Raw genomic sequence first — 22,409 nt, forward strand, 5'->3', positions numbered from 1 at the left:
GATTACCTTCCGGCACCTAGTGCGACGGAAGAAGAGGGCTTATCTTGTTCAGTTAGAGAGGGATTTGTATCAGTTATTTATGAGTCAGGACTCAGGCAAGGCATGGAGACTATTCCATGAGCATTCACCATCACCAGCCCATTACCTCCACAGAGATTTGGGGTGAGTATGCAGCATCCCTGTACACAACACCAGGACAGCCACCCCTGCCAGACCCATCGGAGCCATACATGTGCTTTCTTTACTGCTGAGATGGTAAGGAAAGCTATTGACAGGATGAGGACTGGGAGAGCATATGATCATGATGGTTTGGTAGCAGAGCACTTTATTCATGCTAGAGATATGCTTGCAGAGCTTATTGCTATGATGTTTAACCGAGCCATGTGTGAGGGTTTTCCTGAGACTTGGAATATGTCCACGATTGTGCCTATCTTCAAGTCAGGGGATCCCATGCTTCCTGGGAATTATCATACCATCATGATTGGTCACACATTGGCTAGATTATATGCATCTATTCTTGAGCAAGAGTTGAGTAGATGGGCAGAGAGAGAGGGCAAACGTGTGCATCAGGGCAGGCAGGGTTCAGGAGAGGTTTCTCCACTCTTGACCATATCTTGATGCTCGGAGCTATTATTGAGGAGGATAGATTATATGGCAGGAGGATTTATTGTTGCTTTGTGGATTTCTGCAAAGCTTTTGACACAGTACCGACTGATGCGCAGACTACAGGAGATGGGAGTGCCCACAGAGCTGATTTGGGGAATCATGGCCTTATAGAGGACAGTTGTGGGGCAGGTACGTACTACTCAGGGTATATCTAAGATGGTTCACTCCACTATTGGGGTGAAACAGGGCTACCCCCTTTCTCCCACCTTATTTGGGATGTATGTGGATGAGATTTCGGACTATGTAGAGCAGGAGGGTGACAGAGGAGCACAGCTAGCAGGGACATGGATTCCGCTGTTATTGTATGCTGATGATATTGTGCTGATCTCAGATTCTCCAGAGGGGATCATTTGGATGCATTGTAGGAGGGTGACAGAGGGCCACAGCTAGCAGGGACATGGATTCCGCTGTTATTGTATACTGATGATATTGTGTTGATCTCAGATTCTCCAGAGGGAATGCAGCATCATTTGGATGCATTGCACACGTTTGCATTGGATAGTGGATTGTCTGTTAACCTTGGTAAAACCAAGGTGATGGTGTTTAACACCACAGCACAGTGGGTTAGGAGGTTAGTACCCACCTTTAGATATGGTCAAGAGACAGTGGAGTATACAGATGCATATACTTACCTTGGTGTGGTTTTTAGTGGCACACTATTTTCCTTGAGGAGAGTAGCGGAGACCAGATTGACCAGAGCTTATGCAGCATTGGGGAGACTAGAGAGTTTTAGACCGGACACTCGTACATGTAAGGCCCGGGTCTTCCTTTCCCTTTCCCTTTCTTGGCGACCTCGATCCATTTCTCCGCCTCGTCCATCTTCTTTTGTGTCTTTGTGATCACCTCCGCCCATAAAGATGTCTTCTCTTTATGTTGCTTCTCCTCCTCTCGAATGATCCTCATTTGTTCCTTGATGGTATTCAACTCTTCAATAAAGGAGGGCTGAAATTTTCCATCCTCAAGCTTGCTTTTTGAAGTGGCTTCCAACTCCTTTTTGAGGGCTGAGATTTCAGCCGCTTGACTTTTAGCATGCAATTTGACCTCCACTAGTTCCTCCTTTAACGTTGAAATCTCAGCCTCTTGCTTGGATGTTCTCTCTTTGGGCTCTTGGATTTTGTCAAATCCCTTCTCGAGTTTGGAGAGGCGGTTTATGATTGCGGTAACTTAGGAGTCGACCATCTTCTTGTTTTCTTTGATAATTGTGCCGACCACTAGTTCCTCCTTTAAGGCTGAAATTTTCCATCCTCAAGCTTGCTTTCTGAAGTGGCTTCCAACTCCTTTTTGAGGGCTGAGATTTCAGCCGCTTGACTTTTAGCATGCAATTTGGCCTCCCCACTAGTTCCTCCTTTAAGGCTGAAATCTTAGCCTCTTGCTTGGAAGATCTCTCTTCGAGCTCTTGGATTTTGTCAAATCCCTTCTCGAGTTTGGAGAGGCGGTTTATGATTGCGGTAACAGAAGAGTCGACTATCTTCTTGTTTTCTTTGATAATTGTGCCGAGCTTGTCCTCCACCTTCACGAGCTCCTCTTTAAACCCGGTCTTGGCCATAACTTTTTGCAGAACTTCCCACAGCCAATGGACTGAAAATTAATCCATGACACCAGCGCGAAATAGCAGCAACAACAGGGAGGGGGGGTTTCAAGTCATGCAGGGGAAAGGGAAAGAGAGGAGATTCAGCAGAGAGAGAGAGTTATGTTGCCGCCTTGGGGGCTTGAGGAAGGGTGGGTGGGAAAAGGGAAGACGAGGAGGCGGAGGGCAGGCAGCGGGAGAGAGAGCGAAGGGGGGCGCAGGTAGACAGGCAGCGAGGGGGGGCGAAGGGCAGGCAGTGAAGGGAGGACGAGGAGGCGAAGGCAGGCAGCGAAGGGAGGACGAGGAGGCGGAGGCAGGCAGCGGGAGAGAGAGCGAAGGGGGGCGTAGGAGACACGCAGCGAAGGGGGGGCGAAGGGCAGGCAGCGGGGACAGGACGAGGAGACGGAGGCAGGCAGCGGGAGAGAGAGAGAGAAGGGGGGCGCAGGTAGACAGGCAGTGAAGGGGGGCGAAGGGCAGGCAGCAGGGAGGACGAAGGGGGGGCGAAGGACAGGCAGTGAAGGGAGGACGAGGAGGCGGAGCCAGGCAGCGGGAGAGAGAGCGAAGGGGGGTGCAGGTAGACAGGCAGCGAAGGGGGGGCGAAGGGCAGCAGCAGCAGCGGGGACAGGACGAGGAGGCGGAGGCAGGCAGCGCGAGAGAGAGCGAAGGGGGGGAGGACGAGGAGGCGGAGGCAGGCAGTGGGAGAGAGAGCGAAGGGGGGGAGGACGAGGAGGCGGAGAGAGAGAGAGAGAGTCTCAGAGGACCCTAGCATGGATGAATGTGATGACCAAAAAAGACACCAACATGCATGAATGGCATGGCCAATGAAAATTATGGGAACATGAAAGGAAAATATATTTATTTTTAAATCTCAAAGGTTTAAAGCTCAATATAATTGAAAACTAAAGTTACAAGCTTATAACCGGATCTCCAACAAGCAATTATTGCACATCCACCAAATACAGATTTGGAAGGTACTGTGGCACTGGTTTCACTTTCAACGATAGTTAGTTATTGCCAATTAAAGGCTCATATTACAATGTTTCATTAGGAGAGCTTGATCCATAATTTCAACATACAATAGCCTGTAGTAGATGATTCCAGAAGTCACGTCAACAATTTGCTAGCCTAGCCAAAACGATCCAATTCCAAGGGTTAGATTGGGCGATTCTACTTCTAGGATTGAAATGATCCGACTCGATATGCCCGATTTCACTTTACATCGACTGTTTTCCTTGTATTTTCTTGGCTCTTTGGTACCTAGCTTACTAATGGTTTCAAAATGGTTATTCTACCGTGCAAACATCAAAATGAATAATAATCGGGGATTTATTGAAAGAATGGGCTAATTTTTACGCTTTGAACATAGTGAGAAAGTTCCTAGTTTATCCTTGGTCCAGTCTCTGTTGGCCTAGTAGAAGGGTGAGGTGCATCCACTCAGATAGCATGGTGAGGTCAAATGAAGCTTATTAGAACTCAACATTCACTCGATGTTATTAATTAATTAATGCAAAAAAACATTTTGGGTGTCCATAATAGCTAAAATCTAACTTGGGTGCCTAAGATGCTTGCTTCACACGTGCATTAATTAATGCCTAAAGATAGACGTTAGCCATGTGGCTTTCCTAAGGTTGACATAAAATGTGTCCACATTTTATGTGTCTATCCGTGTCTTTGCTAAGGTAGACATAAAATGTTTGAACCTTTCAATCTCACAAGTGGCAACACAACTCTTCTCCTCTTATGTCATCACCCTCCCTACCTCAACCCTCTCACACCTTGCTCATGTGCTTAGCTTGCCTATGCCTGCATCATCAAGCTCATTGCCATGCTTCCTCCATCCACCACTGCAAGGTTGTTGCAACCTACTCCTCACCTCCTCCTCTGTTCTCTTGTATGGAAAATGAAAGAGAGGCAACTAAAATACTTTTTACACACTCTTCGCTACATTCCCAAGCTTATACTTAGCTCTACATTGTACTAAAACCAAAGAGAGAGAGAGAGAGAGAGAGAGAGAGAGAGAGAGAGAGAGAGAGAGAGAGAGAGGAATGTGGTGCATTGACGACAAAGAGATGACATAGGTGACCTACTTGCAAGGATGTGAGCTATGATTTTCCCCAGTAACCCTCACACTCATACACAAATATGAGAGACACAGAGTTCCATACTCTTGTTGTGCACGCCAACCATTGGAGTCTCTACGCTAGGCTCCTTTGTAGAGAAAGAGAGAGAGAGAGACATACATACAACGATAAGAGAGAGAGTCAAGTTGCATGGATGAATGTCTTGGTTTATCTCATGGTGAGATTACTTCCCTACCATTTCCAATTTTAAGCATGGTTATTACACAATAATCTTCTTCTTACTACTTTCCTATGGATTTTGAAAGAGGACTATAACGTTTCCCATTCCTAACATGTCCAATATTGCAAAAAAGGAGTGGGTTTTATTCTAAAAAAAATTGTGTGCTTGAAATATACTCTTCTAATTAATTGAGGAAACAACATTTCTTTTTCGATAAAATTTCATTTTGCACTTTGATCGCTGAGGGGAAGTATGAATCCAGCGGGACGTAGGAGAAGATGAGGGTGAAGCTCAGGAAGTTTGGATGCAACCCGGCAATCGGGCTTTCTCTTGCCATCTCCATCTGCGGCCTCCTGCTCTTCCTCGCCATCCTCACACTCCCAAGGCCAGCGATCCGTATGGGTAAATATCATTTTTTTTTGAATGGCCTGTATGTATATAACACACACATACGCGCATTTATGCATATTGTATATATGTGTATGTATGCATGGTCTCATTGCATGCGCCTACATCGTTTTGCTGTTTATTCCCTCTACCGTCCTCCCTTTTCACATGGCAACCTTTGAAGGAATCATTGGGCAACAAAAGGACTTTTCTCAGCCTTGGAAATGTTCAAGGCTTTAATGGGTTTGATCTTGATCCATGAAAGCTGGGGGTGTCCCCGTGTGCAAGCCCAGCTTGAGAATTGTGTGCCCTCGCTGTGCGAATTGTAGTCTGAAGTGTTGTCCTCTGCAATGGACCTCTTGGAAAGATGTGTTAGAGCTTGGACCTATCCCTCCACGAGGCGTTGTCAACAAGTCAGGCTGTTTTGGGAACTCTAAGTGGGTGGCAAATTCCATCAGGGGCGAAATAGACTTCAAAGCACTTATAGATGATGCAGCTTTTATCATGCACCTTTAGAGTGTGAAGAAGACATGTAGCTACTGCGTCAGGTGTTTGGTCACCACATAGTTCTCTTCTAGTAGTATACTATTACAAAGTACGCCAATACAGTGCAGAAGAGTTCTTTTATCTTTCATCTATAGCCACAGTCCAGCCCCTTGACCAAGCTGCATCCAACTTGAAGGAAAAAGAGTGGATGACAGTTACATAACTGTTGAACACACTCTGCTTTATGCAAGTTGGAGTCTCTCTCTTTCAACATATTATCCCTTGCACCTCTACATCTCATTCTACTGATGCAATTCGGATTTACTCTATGTGCCATTAATACGCTCTAATCTAAGAAGGGACCATAAAAAGCTGTGTGTGAATGCAGGTAACACAAAATGCAAGTTACTAACACAAATTTTGTGGTTCAAAATACTTTAAAGAATCTCACATTCGTTAGTGTTATCGTGACAAAGAAGCATGGCTCATGACACGAATAGCTGACCTCACTTCATTTAGGATAGAGAGTCAATTACTGTAATCAATTCCTTCTCTCTCAGAGGTCAGAAAAACGAGTGTGGCTCCTTACAGGTACCAAGATGCTTGGTCTTAAACAAGCACCAAGACACGCCACCTCATGCTTTGTGCTAAACAAGCACCAAGACTCTTTTCTTGCTTGGCACCAAGGCTATATTTTTCATGCAAACAGCTCTACATGCATCCATTTTTGGGAGTCATGTTTGCTCTTTTATAGTGGATCATGTGTTTTGGTGAGTTGTGACTTCCTAAATTAATTTCTCACCTTATGGGTTGAGTGGAAGCTCATCAATCTTCTAAAAGTGATTTCTCACAATTTGGTTCTTAAGAGCACACATCAAACTCTTATCATTATCTGATGTCACAAAAGTATCTCCAAATAAAGAAATCCTGAATAGTTATGAGTATAATTATGATATATCAAAAGAGTGTTCTTTTGCATTGGCTTGATTTGCTCATTCAATGAATATTCAAGAGAAAATCTCCATTCTTGACTTAAAAGACATCCATAAATTTCATTCATTGAGAGACATTTGGCCTCCCTTAGTCACGTTCTTTGACTATTCTAGTGCCATAAGAGTCGCAAAAGATTAAGCAATTTGCAGAAGCTTAGTCTTGCAAGGAAAGCAATGAACTATTTATGGCGTGGGCAGTTGTATGTGGTTGATATTTTTGGGCAGAGAGCTGAACATGAGTTGATGTTACATGCATTATCTACATTCATTTAATGTATGGGTCATGCTAGCCCTACTAGTTAGGGTTGGGGCTTTGTACCTTGTTGTGAGAGGGACAAAAGCGGCTGTGAGTGTGAGGTAAATTGCCCATAATGGGTAATAGTGGGTTGTCTACCAAATTGCAAATACACAAACTAAAGCAAAATGGAAGTTGGCCTACTTTTTGGAGGCCTATATATTGAATCCTTTATCACTTGACACATCGTCTATTAGATCCGAGTCTGCATTGCCTCCTTGGAGGATCTTCCACCAGTCATTGTGCCCCCGAGCCTCCAAGTCAACCCGAATCTTTAGTGGGTAGAGTACTCCGGTCTCCTTGGCTACAAGGCAAATGGGCCATCTTGCTCGATCCTGCCCTCGGCGACGAGCCCCCAAAGGAGTGCCTGCCATGTGCAAGACATGCACTGGCTGAACTTAGAGCTAATCCTGAGGAGAGCAACCAGATAAAGACAGATCAGAACTAGGTTTTTGGAGCATGTGATGCTGATTTGGCAGGGAATATTTGATGGAGTTTCCCTGGGTTGCTGTCGGCTAGTTATGAATGAGAAGATCCCTGCTGGCTGTAGTACAAGAAGGGAATTTTGTCTAGGACCTAGTCGGCCGGTCCATCAAGCCATTTCTAGCCTATAAAAGGCAAATATTGCTCATTGTTTTAGTCATTCAGCCCTTGCTTGGGGGCTGGGTCTAGACATAGGCTTAGAGTAGGTGTTATACCTTTTATGGAAGGCAGCCAAAGTGTCACGTGCATCCCACACTTGGATGCCATGTAGACATCTGCAGAGAAGGTGCAGGACCTGGGATGGAAAACTGGTTCCATGTGAGCGCAGTCTGGGACGAGTCAGCTAGGGTTCCATTTCAGTCGTCTGAGGTCAAGTGTGTATTGTCCTACACATGCGTCCAAGGTCAGGTGTGCATTGTCCTGCATATGAAACAGTGCCAGTTCGTGAAACCGGCCTTCAACAACTTGACGGGCGGTGAACACACTTAATCACACTTTAATCACTTTACGAACTAGAATAATAAATTTGAAAGAAGAAGAAAATAAACAAGTGGAGCTAGAGTGCTCCTGCACAAAAGACCAATTGGCCCCAAAGCGTGGCGTCCCTGCAGGTATTTATTTATAACTTAAGGTCGGCGTAGCCCTTGTACAATTCTCGAGAAGATGCCTCCTTGATCCACGGGGAGGAGATCTCCTCCTAGCTTTCACCCAAGATGTGTTGTGGGATACAAGAGCCTTGGTCCCTTATTTATACAAGTTTGGGGAAAAAAGCATAGGGGGGAAAAAGCTATGCTTTTTCTTCTTAGAAAAATCTACTAGAAGAGCTTTTCTCAAAAACTATCGAATAGATCTTTATTTTCTTCTTAAAAAAATAAAATAAAAAATAAAATAAAATAATAAACATGGGGCCTAGCATTTTCTTCTTTTCGAAAATCCCACGCTGCTTCTCTTTTCGTGTTTTGGGCTGTCGGCGCTTTTCTCTTGCGCCTTTTTTTTCCCTACGCGTCTTGCTGGCCGGCGACGCTTCGCTGCTGCCCACGCTGTATGCGCTTGTCCACCTGCGTGGCAGCTAGCCGCCAGCGCTTGAGCCAGCCGCCATCGTTGCTGCCCACCTTGCACTTGTTGCACAGCTTCACTTCTCTTTGCCTTTGCTACCCTGCTATAGACATGGTAGCGCTTCCTTCTCACTCAAGCTTGTGCGCCTGCCTGCCTACGTGGCAGTACCTGCAGCCGCCTAAGCTCTTGAGCAGCTAGCCAGCCAGCCTGAAACCGATCCCGTCAAGTGGGAATAGATTCCGTTGGACGCCCACACGCGTAATAGCACAACTTAAATATCACAATTTGAATGGACAACTTAATAACAACTAAAAACTGAAATGAAATGAAATGTTGATCAATGGACACCAGCACTGGGGCCGGAACGGGCCGACCCCCCCCTCAATATATGATATATTATTGGGAGTATTTAAAAGATACAATGCTCCATGGGTTCAACGAACCAGATGATGTCCATGTACTACTGAAATGAATACAGTTACCAAACAAGGGACTTGGAGTAGTCGTTTGAAGGAGAGCGATCCACTTGAAGAAGTCTAGTCTCTACGGTCCCGTGCCTTCACTGGAATTCGCAGAGCGCGCTCCACTGGTGTTCCAGGACCACGCACAAACAGGCGCTCCCGTACTAACGCCTGGCTCTCTCGATCTCAGCACCCATGGACCGTGGTTCTCTAGAAGCTTGGACTACCCGGCACCGAACGGGTGTTAGCAGCAGAGAGTATCCCTTATCAGATTTACATCAGAGTCCTTTGCTTAAATCTTAATCCACTTACTGCTAGAGATGGACACCAGGGCGCAGCAGCCTACTGGCAAGAGGGAAGAGTGCGCAGCCGCCTGGAGATCTGAGCGCAGCTGTCAGCAAGTGGAGAGGTGTCTGGGCACAGCCGCCTGCAGAGTGGAGAGGAGTCTAGGCGCAACTGCCTGCTATCTAGGCGCAGCCGCTTGTAGAGTGGAGAGGAGGCCTGGGCGCAGCTGCCCGAGAGTGGAGAGGAGGCCTGTGGGCGCAGCCGCCTACTGTCTGGGCGCAGCCGCCTGCAGAGTGGAGAGGAGGCCTGGACGCAGCCCACCAGCGTGCAGCAACCCGAGGGCAAGCGGAGAAGAGGCTTGTGCGCAGTCCACCAGTGTGCAGCTGTATCTAGCAAGATGATAAGAGGCCTGTGCGCAGCTGATTATAAGCAAGAGGAGGTTCACTCCTAAGCGATGGAAGGGGGTGCATGATAAACAGCTGGCCGGCCCACCACAGTTGCATGGAGGCGGCCAATTCCAAAGTCTCAAGGTGAGGGGTGGGTAGGTGGTCATGCACCCACCCCCACACATAAGATTAAGTGGGGTTTCCCTCCCCACCTTGACCCATACGTGGGTGCCCATAATGGGTGCCCATCCTACCAAGGACATCATGAAATATTTGGGAGGGTGCCCACTCTTTAATGAATGTGAACTTGCAACGTTATAAAAAATAAAGCTTAGAAAGAAAGCTATAAAATAAACAATTGCAATACACTTACCACCTGTTCACACGCAACAAAACTCGTCAGAAGACAGAGCAAACTTCATCAGGCGTCCCAGCTCAGTAAGTGGCACGTCAAACAAGCAAACACAAAAATACAAGTCATGCGAAAAAAGTTCCAAACATGCAAAACATGGAATGCATGTGCAAACAGTATCATGGACATATCCCCCGTTCATGGAACAAGTACTAAACATTTCTGTCGGGCACAATGATGGCACGACAGAAAACATAAATCCCGGTCTTCCTATGGAGTGAGTCCCATAGGTACGACACAAATCCAGGCACGAGCCTCCCTATGGAGTGATAGTCCCATAGGCAAGACACGGCACAAATACTGGCTCTTCCATGGCGTGACAATCCCATGGATAGAACACAGTCCAGGTCATACACGGGTGGCACCAGTCTGGCTCCCGTCCATGTTGTGCAAAAATATTGGCCCCTTCACATGAGACACCGGCTTGGCCTCAAGTGAACGAGACAAATTTGGAGATGGACCAAATGGTCGGCCAATTGGTGACACAGCCAGCCAGCCAGCCACACGTGCAGTCTAGCCTATGTGGCCAACCGTACGTGCATACATGTCAGCTGCCACGCTCTCGTATGCTTAGTACTATTATATGCAAATTCTAACATAGGAAGATAATCCTCCCATGAACTTTGTCTTTTAGAGACATGTGCTCGAAGCATATTCTCCGAAATTTGATTCACTCTTTCAGTCTGGCCATCAGATTGAGGATGATCTAAGGAACTCAAATTCAAAGTTGTTTCCAACTTCTCAAAAACAAGCCTCCAAAAGTCACTTGTAAACTTAGAGTTCCTATCATTGACTATGTCCTGTGGAAACCCGTACTGTTTAAACAATTGCTCGATAAACTGGCTTGCTAATTGCGTAGCTGTAATGGTCTTCCGTATCGGTAAAAATCCAGCCATTTTTGTCAAGCGATCCACCACAACCCAAATAGAATCGTGGCCTTGACGTGTTCTTGGCAATCCAATAATAAAATCCATGGAAATACTTTCCCATTTATTACCTGGGATTTGCAAAGGATGCAACAGTCCAGCCTGTCTAAAGCGTTCAACTTTATTTGCTTGACAAACTTCACACTCGAGAACATAATCTTCTACATACCCTTTTATCTTTGGCCAATAAAAAGTGTGTTTCACTAACGATAATGTCCTGTGTACCCCAAGGTGTCTAGCATAAGGAGCGTCGTGACACTCCTTAAGAATCTTGGACCTAATGTCCGGGATTTGTGGTACACAAATTTTGTCATTACGGAATAGTAAACCATTCCGAATCATCCACTGACCTAGCCTGAATGGTAGGCTGCTCAATCATTGAGTCTTGGTCAATGAATGAGCTCCCGTCTTGGATCTTCTATCAAAATGGACCAAAATAACTATCAGTCCTGCAAAGCCCTCTCAATGACTGAAATAAGTCAGTAGAAGTCTGGGTAAACGACAAAGTATTCACCTCTCTAATTCGACTAAGCGCATTTGTGACACTATTCATGGACCCTTTTCGATAATGAATCTCAAAAACAAAATCTTGCATTAACTCAACCCATCGAGCTTTCCTTCCTCTCAAATCATCTGCATCACGCACATACTTGATTGACTAATACCACAAACTTGGAGCCATATAAATAATGTCTCCAAACTTTGAGAGCGTGAATGATAGCATAAAGCTCCTTCTCAAGGGTTGGCCAACGAGATTCAGTGTCGTCTAGCTTTTTACTCTCGAAAGCAACAGGTCTACCATCTTGGAATAGAACAGCCCCGATTGCATAGTCATTGGCATCAGTCTCAAGAACATAAGGCCTACTAGGATCGGGTAGTGCTAAGATAGGTGCTTCCTTGACTTTATCTTTTAAAAGTCTGAAGGCCATATCTAGATCGTTATTCCAAGTGATAAGCTGATTCGACTTACGTCCACGACCTTTCAACAAGTCGGTCATTGGTAGTGTGAGCTGAGAGTACTTCCGCACAAATTTTTGAAGAAAAACATCAAAACCGAGAAAAGAACGAAGTTGTTTCATAGTCTGCGCGGTATAGGCCAGGCCAGAACCTTTTGAACTCGGTGATAGTTAATGCTCAACCCGTCTCTAGTGATCTTGTATCCCAAGCAAATGATTTCTGTCATAAAAAACTCACATTTACTTAATTTAGCATATAGTCGATTATGTCTTAAAATAGTTAAGATAGTCGTGAGGTGTCTAACGTGATCCTCAAGAGTACGACTATATATTAAAATATCATCCAAGAACACAATCATAAATTTTCCCAAATGTTCACGAAAAAGATCGTTCATTATTTGCTGGAAGGTGGCTGGAGCATGTTCTTTCGACATGCCTTTCATGAATACGTATCTGGTGATAGCCAGTACGTAAATCTATCTTTGTGAAATACTTCGCTTCGGGTAACCGGTCAATCAGGTCATTTGATCTAGGGAGAGGATAACGGTTCTTAATTGTTAGCTTGTTCAATCTCTTGTAATCTATACACATTCTCTAGGTGTTGTCCTTTCTTCTCCTGAGTAACACAGGTGCACCCCAAGGTGATTTACTTGGACGGATCTGGCTCATCCTCAAATAATCTTCGAGTTGTTTTGCCAACTCATCTTTCTCAGCTTGGCTCATCTTGTAAGGTGGAATACTAACAGGGTGAGCACCAGGGAGCAGGTTGATACGATGATCTACTGCCCTTTCAGGTGGTAAGCCTGATGGCAGTTCCTTAGGAAATACATCTTGAAATAAATTAAGTATCTTCTTTAATTCGTTGCTTTCAAACACACTTAATTCGTTAACATCCATTGTAGGTATGAGAAATGAAGAAAGTGGAATCAAGACACAATGGAAAGCATTATACAAAGAAGAATCCATTATATTTCTAAAATCAACTGTAATTACAAGAGGTCCATGAGAGGGATGTATACAATCACCTAAGATACTATACTGGGTGTTCCTATGTTCAAAAGAAAAAGTGTAACTAGACCAATCTATCTGGACTTGAAGAGTCTTAAACCACTCAATCCCTAATAACAAGTCTACATGCTCTAGATGCATAATATAGCATTCCAGAGTATCTTCGTATTCTTGAATTCAGATCGGTAGATTCTCCACCTTTCGATCCCATACTTGCCGACCTGCAGGTAGGCGTACCTCACAGGTATGATTGCTAGGTGTTGTGTTAAGACTCAATTTCTGCATAAGTTTGTAATTAACAAAGTTGTGTGATGTCGCATGCGGAAGCCTCTATGGCCAGATCATCACTCATAAGAAAACGCAGTACTCCCACTGGATGCTTGATGCACAAACAACTGGATAAAAACACAAGAGAGGAAGCAGTAACCTAACCTACTCAAAATCTTATTCATATACCTGTCTGTTACAATGCCATGTTGCACTTCTAACTAATGACCCAAGTCCCAAGTGGGAACTTGAATGAATGACTAAGAGACCTGGCCCTCTTTATATAGCCCCTTGCAAAACTGGCCGATTGGACCAAATCTGGCCGACCAACATTTAATGCTGCCGACCAGCACAATTCTGGCGTTTTCCTTTTGTCGGGTTGCTGCTGGCTACCTATCGACTGCTGGCTGCACTAATGAAAGCTCCACTTCACAGCCTTGTGAGGCTGCCGCCTGGTCCATGCCTTCTCATCCTGTGTTGCTGCAGCCCTCTTGGTCCCACTCAGCCCTAAAAAGGTTTCTGACTCTGTCCAGATCAAGGCGGAAGCATGTCCATGTGGCATGCACGTGACATCCCCCCTGCTAAATTTGATGGCGGGGATCCAACCTACCTCTTTGGATGACTGTCATCGTCCCTCATTCCTTGCCATGTCTCCTCACTATCATCCTTGGACATCTGGCAACTTGACTTCACCTAGAAAACATTGCTATCCTCCGAGATGGCTCCACTTGAAGAACTTGCATCCTGATCCACTGAGTCCCCTTGCCTTCATGCCCTGTCCCTTGAACACGAGGTCTTGGTGTCCTTCCTTGAGGCTGATCACTGGCATCTTCGCTCCACCCTTGGATGACTATTATCCCTTGGAACCAGTATTCCTATGGGCTCACCAGTATGCCCTTTGGCATCCACCCACGGATTGCCTTTTCCCTATGGCTTTGCTGAACACCGACCATCCTCCTTGGAGATCTACCCTTAGCTGTGTTCCTTGCCTCGGACTATGCACCTTCTCTTGGGACTGCTCTTGGAGCACTGGAAATCCTGCTGAGTGCTGGCGCTCTGATACCAATGTCACATGCGGAACTCTCTGTGGCCAGATCATCACTCATAAGAAAACGCAGCACTCCCATTGGATGCTTGATGCACAAACAACTGGATAAAAACACAAGAGAGGAAGCAGTAACCTAACCTACTCAAAATCTTATTCATATACATGTCTGTTACAATGCCATGTTGGAAGCTGAGCTTCCCTTGAAAAGGTTCTTGCACTTCTAACTAATGACCCAAGTCCCAAGTGGGAACTTGAATGAATGACTAAGAGACCTGGCCCTCTTTATATACGCCCTTGCAAAACTGGCCGATTGGACCCAAACTGGGATGACTGGACCAAATGTGGCCGACCAGCATTTAATGCTGCCGACCAGCACAATTTTGGCGTTTTCCTCCTGTCGGGTTGCTGCTTGGGCTGCTGTCCGCTGCCTATCCGCTGCCTATCGACTGCTGCCTGCACTAATGAAAGCTCCACGTTGCCCTTCACAGGCTTGTGAGGCTGCCGCTTGGTCCACGTGTCACCAGCCTGGACATTTCCCAGTATGAAAGGGGTCTGGTGGACTCCAGGATGTCTAAATATTTGGAAAGTACAAGCTTTGGAAATGGGAGATTATCCTAGAATACAAAGGACCACACTCCTAAAATTTAGGAGAGTTGCTATTTTTGGCCTGACTCCGATGGAAATTCTGTTCGTGTCATTACATCTGGAATTGAGCAGATACCAAGAGTTGGCAAAGTGCCTATGACAGAATGTCTACCAGTTGAGATATTTTTAGAGATAAAGTTTATGGAAGGACCCATCTCTTAGATTGGGACATGTGGCAAGAAAGTGGACCAAAGTGAGACAAGTGGCCTGACACTTGTTAGAAAGTGGATCAAAGTGAGACAAGTGGGCTCACACTTGTCACTTCAGCTATTGTGTGGTTCTCCACTTGTCATTGTAGTCTTCTCTTGCAATTTCAGCTCATGGGAGGCCCAAATCTATAAATTGGAGCCCTCTCTCTTCATTAATGGAGGCTCTCTTGCTGCACACTAGCCTCTACCACCGTTACAGGCTGCCCTAATGATGGCTACTCTCTTTCTCTCTCTCTTGAAGGCTGCTCATGAAGAATACCGGCTGTTGGGGACTATTTTGGAGGCTTCCATCGCGAAGAAATACTGAAGGCAAGGGTATTTAATCATTTATTATGATTTCTAGCCATTGTACTTGTTGTACCAACCTTTGTACGTGCTCACTGCTGTACCAGCCATTGTACTGGTTGTACTAGTTATTGTACCACCCATTGTACCGGCTATACTAGCTTTTGTACTTAGGAAGAAGAGTCCATAGTCTTAAGGGCTGAACTTACTCGTATGCAAGCTCTTCTCCATGCACAACAAGAAGAATTGAATCTCTACCGCCGCGAGGATCCATTGGTACATGACCGTTTGAAGGCCAAGAAAGCTGAATCTTATATGGATCATACAATGGCAATGATTGCTCACGAGTTGCACATGCAACCGAGGGATGCAGCACGTGCATACTTGGCTCGTACCGAGGATGCCTATGCAGAAAAGGCAACCATCCCACATGTCTTGGAATCCCCACAAGTGCTCGCACAAGAACTTATGTCTAAGAGGATGAATCTCCATGCGATGGGAGAGGAACAATCAGTGACTTCACGCCATGCAGGAACACCTTATGTAGCCCGTGAAGGATACAATGTTTATGGCAGTGGTCAAAATGTATGTCAAATGCCATTGCCGGCTGAAAATGTGCATGCACAACACATGCAACATGGGCTGCAATTTTCTGTTGGTGCAGGTATTCCGCGTATCTCTCATACCACTCATGCCTCGAGTGTGTTCGTGAGGGAGAAGTTATGGCTGAAAATGTATCAATGCATGTTGAGGGGCCAACCATGCCTTATGCTTACAGGGCACATGTATCTATGCCTTATGCATCACCTTTTGGTCCTAAAATGATGCCAGTCACACAGGGGCTGTCCCAATGGACAAACATGGGGAAAAACATGTTGAGATGCACACACATGCATCAAAGTCGTGACTTCAAAGCCGGAGACAAATCTGTGAAGTTTGACACATATCATGGGGAATATGATGCATCAAAGGCACTTGCTTTTATTGCCCAGTTTGATATTGCTTTCAGTGATGAGGATTTCACTCAGAAATCCATGATCCGGCATGTAAGCATGTTCATGAAAGGCACTGTTGTCCATTGGTGGCTCACGGAGAAGCTCTCACCGAATCCTGTTAGATCATGGGAAGAGTTCAAGGAGAGGTTCTGTGCTCAATTCTTGCCTCCCAATGCATTGAATGAGATAACAATGAAGTGGGATTGGGTAAAGCAAAATGAGAGGGAATCGGTAAATGCATATGTACAAAAGTTTTGGAAAGTGCTTTTGGAGGTGTCTCCATTTATGCATGTCACTGAGGCGGAAAGGAAGAGAAGGTTTCAATCGGGATTGCAACCCATGTACAAAGCGGGACTACAAATGTATCCTCGTCATACCTTACACCAATTAATCGCAGCCGCCACTGCCACCGAGCAATTGGAACTCAAATTGAGTCGATCCAATAAGGCTAAACCCTCATTTCAAGGCAAAGAGAGGACTGTCCAAAACCTGGAAAATGATGGACAGCCACCTAAATATTGTGTAAGTGCATCCCAAAAAGAGGAGATTATGAAGCAAGTGAATGAGCTTCTTGAGAAGGGTTTGGTTCAGCCAAGCTCTTCCCCATATTGTTCACCCGTCCTCTTGGTTCAAAAGAAGAATGGATCCTTTCGTATGTGTGTGGATTATAGAGCTTTGAATAAGCTTACCAACAAGAATCGGTTTCTGATTCCACACATAGACGACATCCTTGACAAGTTGGATGGATCGGCATGCTTTAGCCGAATTGATCTCAAGAGTGGATATCATCAAGTGCGTGTAGTGCCTGAGGATGTACACAAAACTGCTTTCAGGACAGCATTTGGGCTTTATGAGTATCTTGTTATGCCTTTTGGTCTTACAAATGCCCCGGCTACATTCAATAGAATGATGGATCGCATATTCCGTGGGTACAGGAAATTTACAGGTGTCTTCTTTGATGACATCCTAGTCTTCTCGAAGACCGAAGAAGAGCATAAAGCTCATTTGGCTATTGTTTTTGAAGAGCTCCATAAGCATAAACTCTTTATAACTGCAAAGAAGAGTGAGTTCTTCTTATGAGAGATACATTATCTTGGGCATATTGTGTCCAAAGATGAGAGTGCGGATGGATCCTGCAAAGATTGATGCAATTCGGAATTGGCCCGAATTGAGTTCGGTGCATGAGATTTGTAGTTTTCGCTCTTACTACCGCAGGTTCATTCGGCACTTTGCATGGATTGCTTCTCCTTTACATGATTTGACAAAGAAGAAGGCCGTGTTCAAATGGACTACTGTAGAGAGAGATGCATTCTTCAAATTGAAAGATGCAACTACTCATGGTCCAGTGTTGATCATTCCGGATTTGCAAAAGCCTTTTTGTGTGGAATGTGATGCATTTGGAAATTGCATAGGAGCTGTCCTTAATCAAGAGGGACATGCCGTGGCTTATGAGAGCTGTAGATTGCATGATGCAGAGCTATCTCTTGGCATCTATGAGAAAGAGCTCTTGGTTGTAATTCATGCACTTACTATATGGAAACATTACCTTCTTGGGGCTGATTTCACTGTGAAGATAGATCACCAGAGTTTGAGGTATTTTCTTACTCAAACTAAGTTGTCAGAGAAGCATATGAGGATGGTCAATTTTCTCTCTATGTTTCATTTTCAGATCTTACACACCCCGGAAAAGAAGAATCTAGTGGCCGATGCATTGTCACGAAAGCCGTATGTAACAGCTATCTCGGTTGCCTCTCATGGGGACTTGTCTACCATGCGTGATTTGTATCATACGGATGTTGATTTTGCCACTATTTGAGATGATTTGATGGCTGGTCATGCACATGCCTCACATGTGATCAAAGAGGGTTATCTCATGAAAGATAATTGCTTATGTGTGGTGTCTCACATGAGGCAAAAGGTTTTGGATGAGTGCCATGCTCCTCCATATGCTGGTCATAGAGGCATAATGCCTACTACGCACATGATTGAGCGGTATTTCTTTTGGCCAGGTATGCGGAAGGACATAGAGGCACATGTACGTGCATGTATCACTTGTTAAAAAGTCAAATTTGATAGGTAAAAGGCACTAGGTTTGCTTCAGCCATTGCCTATTCCCACGCAGCCATGGAAAAGTATTACAATGGATTATGGACTTGCCACGTACCCAACAGGATAATGATGCAATTTGGACAATTGTGGACAGGTTTAGCAAGCAAGCTCATTTCTTGCCGGTCAAAAAGACCATTAAAGTTGAGCATATGGTTAAAATATATCTTGCACAAGTGTTCAAACATTATGGAATGCCGAAGTCCATTGTGGGGGATAGAGATCCCAGGACTACAAGTGTCTCTTGGTGGGCCTTATTTGATAATATCGACACCAAATTGGACTTCTCATCAGCTTATCACCCTCAAACGGATGGGCAAAGTGAGGCTGCAAATTCAGCCGTGTTGGATCTCTTGAAATGTTATGTGGCGGATCAGAAGTCTTCTTGGGAGAAGTACTTACCGCTTGTGGAATTTGCATACAACAACACGGTGCATGCATCTACGGGAAAGGTCCCGTTTGAGATTGTTTATGGTAAGGTGGTTCTGCCACCCATCCTTCGCACAAAGGATGAGATATGCAGCTGATGAGTATGTAAGAGACTTGGATATTACTTTTACTCAGGTGCGGACAGCCATTGCAAGGTCACAAGACAAGCATAAAAAGGCTGCCGACATATAGAAGGCAATTGGATATTAAAGAGAATGATTGGGTATTGCTGAAATTTGAGAAAGTAAGACTTGCAAAGAGGCCTGGCAAAGAGGGTGCATATTCCAAGCTTGCAACCAGGTACTATGGGCCTTTTCGAGTGATCGAGAAGATCAATAAAGTGGCTTTCAGATTGGCGTTACCTAGTCATTGGCACATACACAATGCTTTTCATGTGAGTCTCCTTCGCAAGTATGTAGGGCCGGAGCCCAGTGAAATGGTCATTGAGGATCCACCAGAAGTGGATGAGCTTGAGGAGATCTTGCAGCTAGAGCAGATTGTGTATCACAAGGAACGCAAGCTTGCTGAAGGCAAAGTTGTGAGATGTTACCTTGTGAAGTTTAGGAACTATCTTCCCATTGATGCTAAATGGGTAGATGAAGAGTTCTTCAAAGATTGCCCGCATGTGCTTCAGATATATTTGGATGCTTTTCAGTTGCGGACAACTGTTTAGAAGCCGGGAGGGATGTCCCCCTGTGCTTTCTTATCATGTATGTACATTGGATTGGTGTCCATGGCAGTTGTTTATGCCGGGGATTGATGCCACTCATGTGATACTATAGACTTGGCTTTCCGTTGGGACTTGTGCCTCCGTGTACATGGCCGGAAATGCTTGGTGGATTGGTGTTCCATTGGGTCTCGTACCTCATGTACTTGCCTGGAGCACGTCTATTTTGGTATAGTCTCATGAACGGGGATTGTCCATACAAATGCTGCATTGCATAGCATCTTTATGTGCTTGCTTGCAATTGAAATTGCATGCTGTTTTCATGCTTGCTTGACCAATGTGTAGTTTGCGGGTAAGGGGACGCCCGCCCGCGAACCGTGCGTGTGAAACTGTTTGCTGACATGGTTATGTGGCATGTGACAGGTGGTAAGTGTTGGTCATAAACTTGGCCTTACGAGTTAGCACTAATTTATAAGTGAGTGTGTACACACTTCATTAAGTTTTGGGCCACCAAAACTCACTTATAAATTATGACCAGCCCAGTGTTCACACACTGATGTCGCGAGGTGGACATAACCCAATGTCCACCACCCAGACCTTATCCCCTTTGTACAAAGGGAGTAACCAGTTATGTGTCCACTCTAGCTTGCTCCACAAAGCACCTACTTGCCACCTACACTAGACAACTCACCACCTCACTCCTCTTCCTCTCTCTAGAGTTTGGCGCCTCCTTCATGAGGGCTGTAGGGGCTGCATTTTCTGCACATTCTCCTTCCTAACTCCATTTCCAAGCTTGCTAAGGTGATTTTCAAGCTTCCTAGACTGTTTGCGGATGCTAATCACTCTCCTACACACTCCCAATGACTGAAATTGCTGTAATTTCTGGTCTTTTTACTGAAAACCCTAATTTCAGCTCTCCTTTCTCAAGTTGAAGCATAGGGGAAGCTTTCCCAAGGTTCCCTTCATCCTCTTGAAGACTTTTGTCGCGAAGAAAGGCGACAAATCAAGATCTCAACACTCCAAGGACTTCCATCGCGAAGACTTCCGCTGTCATCGACTCTACTTGTTATTGGTAAGCTTTTATGCTTAAATATGGAAGCAAGTAGCAAGAGGGAGGAACCAGATTACAAGATCACATACCCTGTGTAGTGTTCTCTTGTCCTACGTGCTCTCTTGTAGATTGTTGCTACCATGTGTTGGTGGAACAATACAGAGCAGATGGTAGGGAACATGGGCACTTGAGAGGGTAGTGTGGGTTGCAAGTCTACATCGACAACCACTTGTGTGAGTAGATGGTAGGGAACATGGGCACTTGAGAGGGTAGTGTGGGTTGCAAGTCTACATCGACAACCACTTGTTTGCAATACTGCATTCATATGCATTGGTATGGAAATCTGGTCAGAAATGCCCATGACACTATGTACTTGATTCTCCCAAGATCAATATACTTTATTAGAGGGAGGGGTCGGCCGTTCCGTCTCATTGTGTGTCTCTTGTCAATTCAGCAATTTACTTCTTGTATTTTGAGCAAGTGTCCATTAAATCTTAGTGCATTTAAGTGTATTGATTAGCATTGTGTTCAACCAAGGCTCATTGTGTGTCTCTTGTCAATTCAGCAATTTACTTCTTGTATTTTGAGCAAGTGTCCATCAAATCTTAGTGTATTTAAGTGTATTGATTAGCATTGTGTTGTGCATATGAAATGAATGCTATGCACTGTAGACCATATGAAATGAATGCTATGCACTGTAGACCATGATCTAAATGCAAAACGGATTCTACTGACTGCCACATACATGAATGATTCTCTTCAAGTGGGTTAAGGGACTGGACTGACTGACCTTCTATGGGTGAGGAAAGACCTATGTAGCTCGTGCTTGACATGTCCCGGATTGGGGCTTACAATGGGGCCAAGGCATACGACAAAATCATATCCTAAAAGGGTTACTACTGATATACAAGATGCACTGATGATGAGCCAGCTTGTCACCATGCACTACAATGCAGTGCAGAGTGCATGCGACAGTTGAATATGAAAGGAGGATGATGTCAACTGCAAAAAGTAGTAGGGGATCGATATGTCTGCCAGTGTGGAGCGAGCCCCACCTAATCTATCAATGAAGCTCGAGATCTCATCGATGTAGGGGCCAAAAAGAGTGCGTGATAGATAAAGGGCGATGATGCTCCAAACCATGTCAGATGGAACTCCTATCTCGTGTAGACGTTGTAGGTGGCGGGCTTGGGGGTAAGCTTTGCGGAAATCCACAAAGCAAAAAGTAAATCCTCTGATGTCATGCTCTACCCTCCTTGATAATGGCACGGAGAGTGAAGATGTGGTCAAGGGTAGATAGCTCCTCCAAAAGCTTGCCTGTCTTGAGGTTATGCATCCTTGTCTCTTTGCAAATGAATTGAGCTCTGGCTCTAGCACCGATCCATAGAGTTTGGCCAATGTGGTCAATCAGGATCATCTTGTAATTATTAGGATCAAGCGGATCTCCGGCTTTGAGGATGGGGATGATGGTGTTAGCGGACCAAGAGGGTGGAAATCCTTCACAAAGGGCTCTATTGAACATGTAAGCTAGTAGGGGTGCTAGGGTATCATCAGCATGTGAGATGTACTCGGGAGTGAGTCCCATTATGTAGTCTACGGATGGCCTTGAGGACCATGCCCTTTGGGAAGAAGGTGAAGGTGGTGTGGTGGGGGTAGAGGTGATCGATGGGGGATATGATAGAGGGAGCGTGCATAGGAGTGCCATGTGTTTGGGCATGTGATAGGTGTGGGGGGGGCGATGTTCTGAGAGGTTCCTCCAAGCCTCTTTGTAGTTGGGTCCTAAGAAGAGTGCGATAACTCATCCTCTTTCCGAGCTTAGAACTCTCCTTTCTTGGGTTGGGTGTGGTGTTGAGAAATCTGTTGCACTTCGTGCTTCGTGATTTGCCCAATCCATACCTATTGCTTAAGATGGGAGTGTGTGGCTCGGTGTTTGTCATCATACCAACAGTTTTCGGGCATGGAACTGCAAGGTGTCTTGGTGGTAGACCGCCACGTGCAGATGAAAGAAGTGGTGGCAAATGTGTGGAGTATGGTGGTGAG

At 45.2% G+C, this 22,409-nt stretch overlaps 1 protein-coding gene across 3 annotated transcripts in view; it reads left to right on the plus strand.

Moving 5' to 3' along the window:
• The first annotated feature begins 4,738 nt into the window (after nucleotides 1–4,738).
• The window catches only part of LOC147613373 (uncharacterized), an 81,196-nt gene continuing 63,525 nt past the window's right edge, over nucleotides 4,739–22,409 (plus strand). For 2 of the 3 annotated variants that reach the window (XM_086782708.1, XM_086782707.1), the window contains exon 1: nucleotides 4,740–4,936. In XM_086782708.1, coding sequence (XP_086638834.1) covers nucleotides 4,813–4,936 — 124 coding nt within the window. In that variant the 5' untranslated portion in view covers nucleotides 4,740–4,812. Of the gene's footprint in view, nucleotides 4,937–22,409 lie in introns of all 3 variants that reach the window. The other variant, XM_086782709.1, reaches the window with a different exon arrangement.

The sequence above is a fragment of the Cibotium barometz genome, chromosome 44 (assembly GCF_041138505.1).
Source record: "Cibotium barometz isolate CiBa-2024 chromosome 44, ASM4113850v1, whole genome shotgun sequence".
Classification (NCBI taxonomy): Eukaryota; Viridiplantae; Streptophyta; class Polypodiopsida; order Cyatheales; family Cibotiaceae; genus Cibotium; species Cibotium barometz.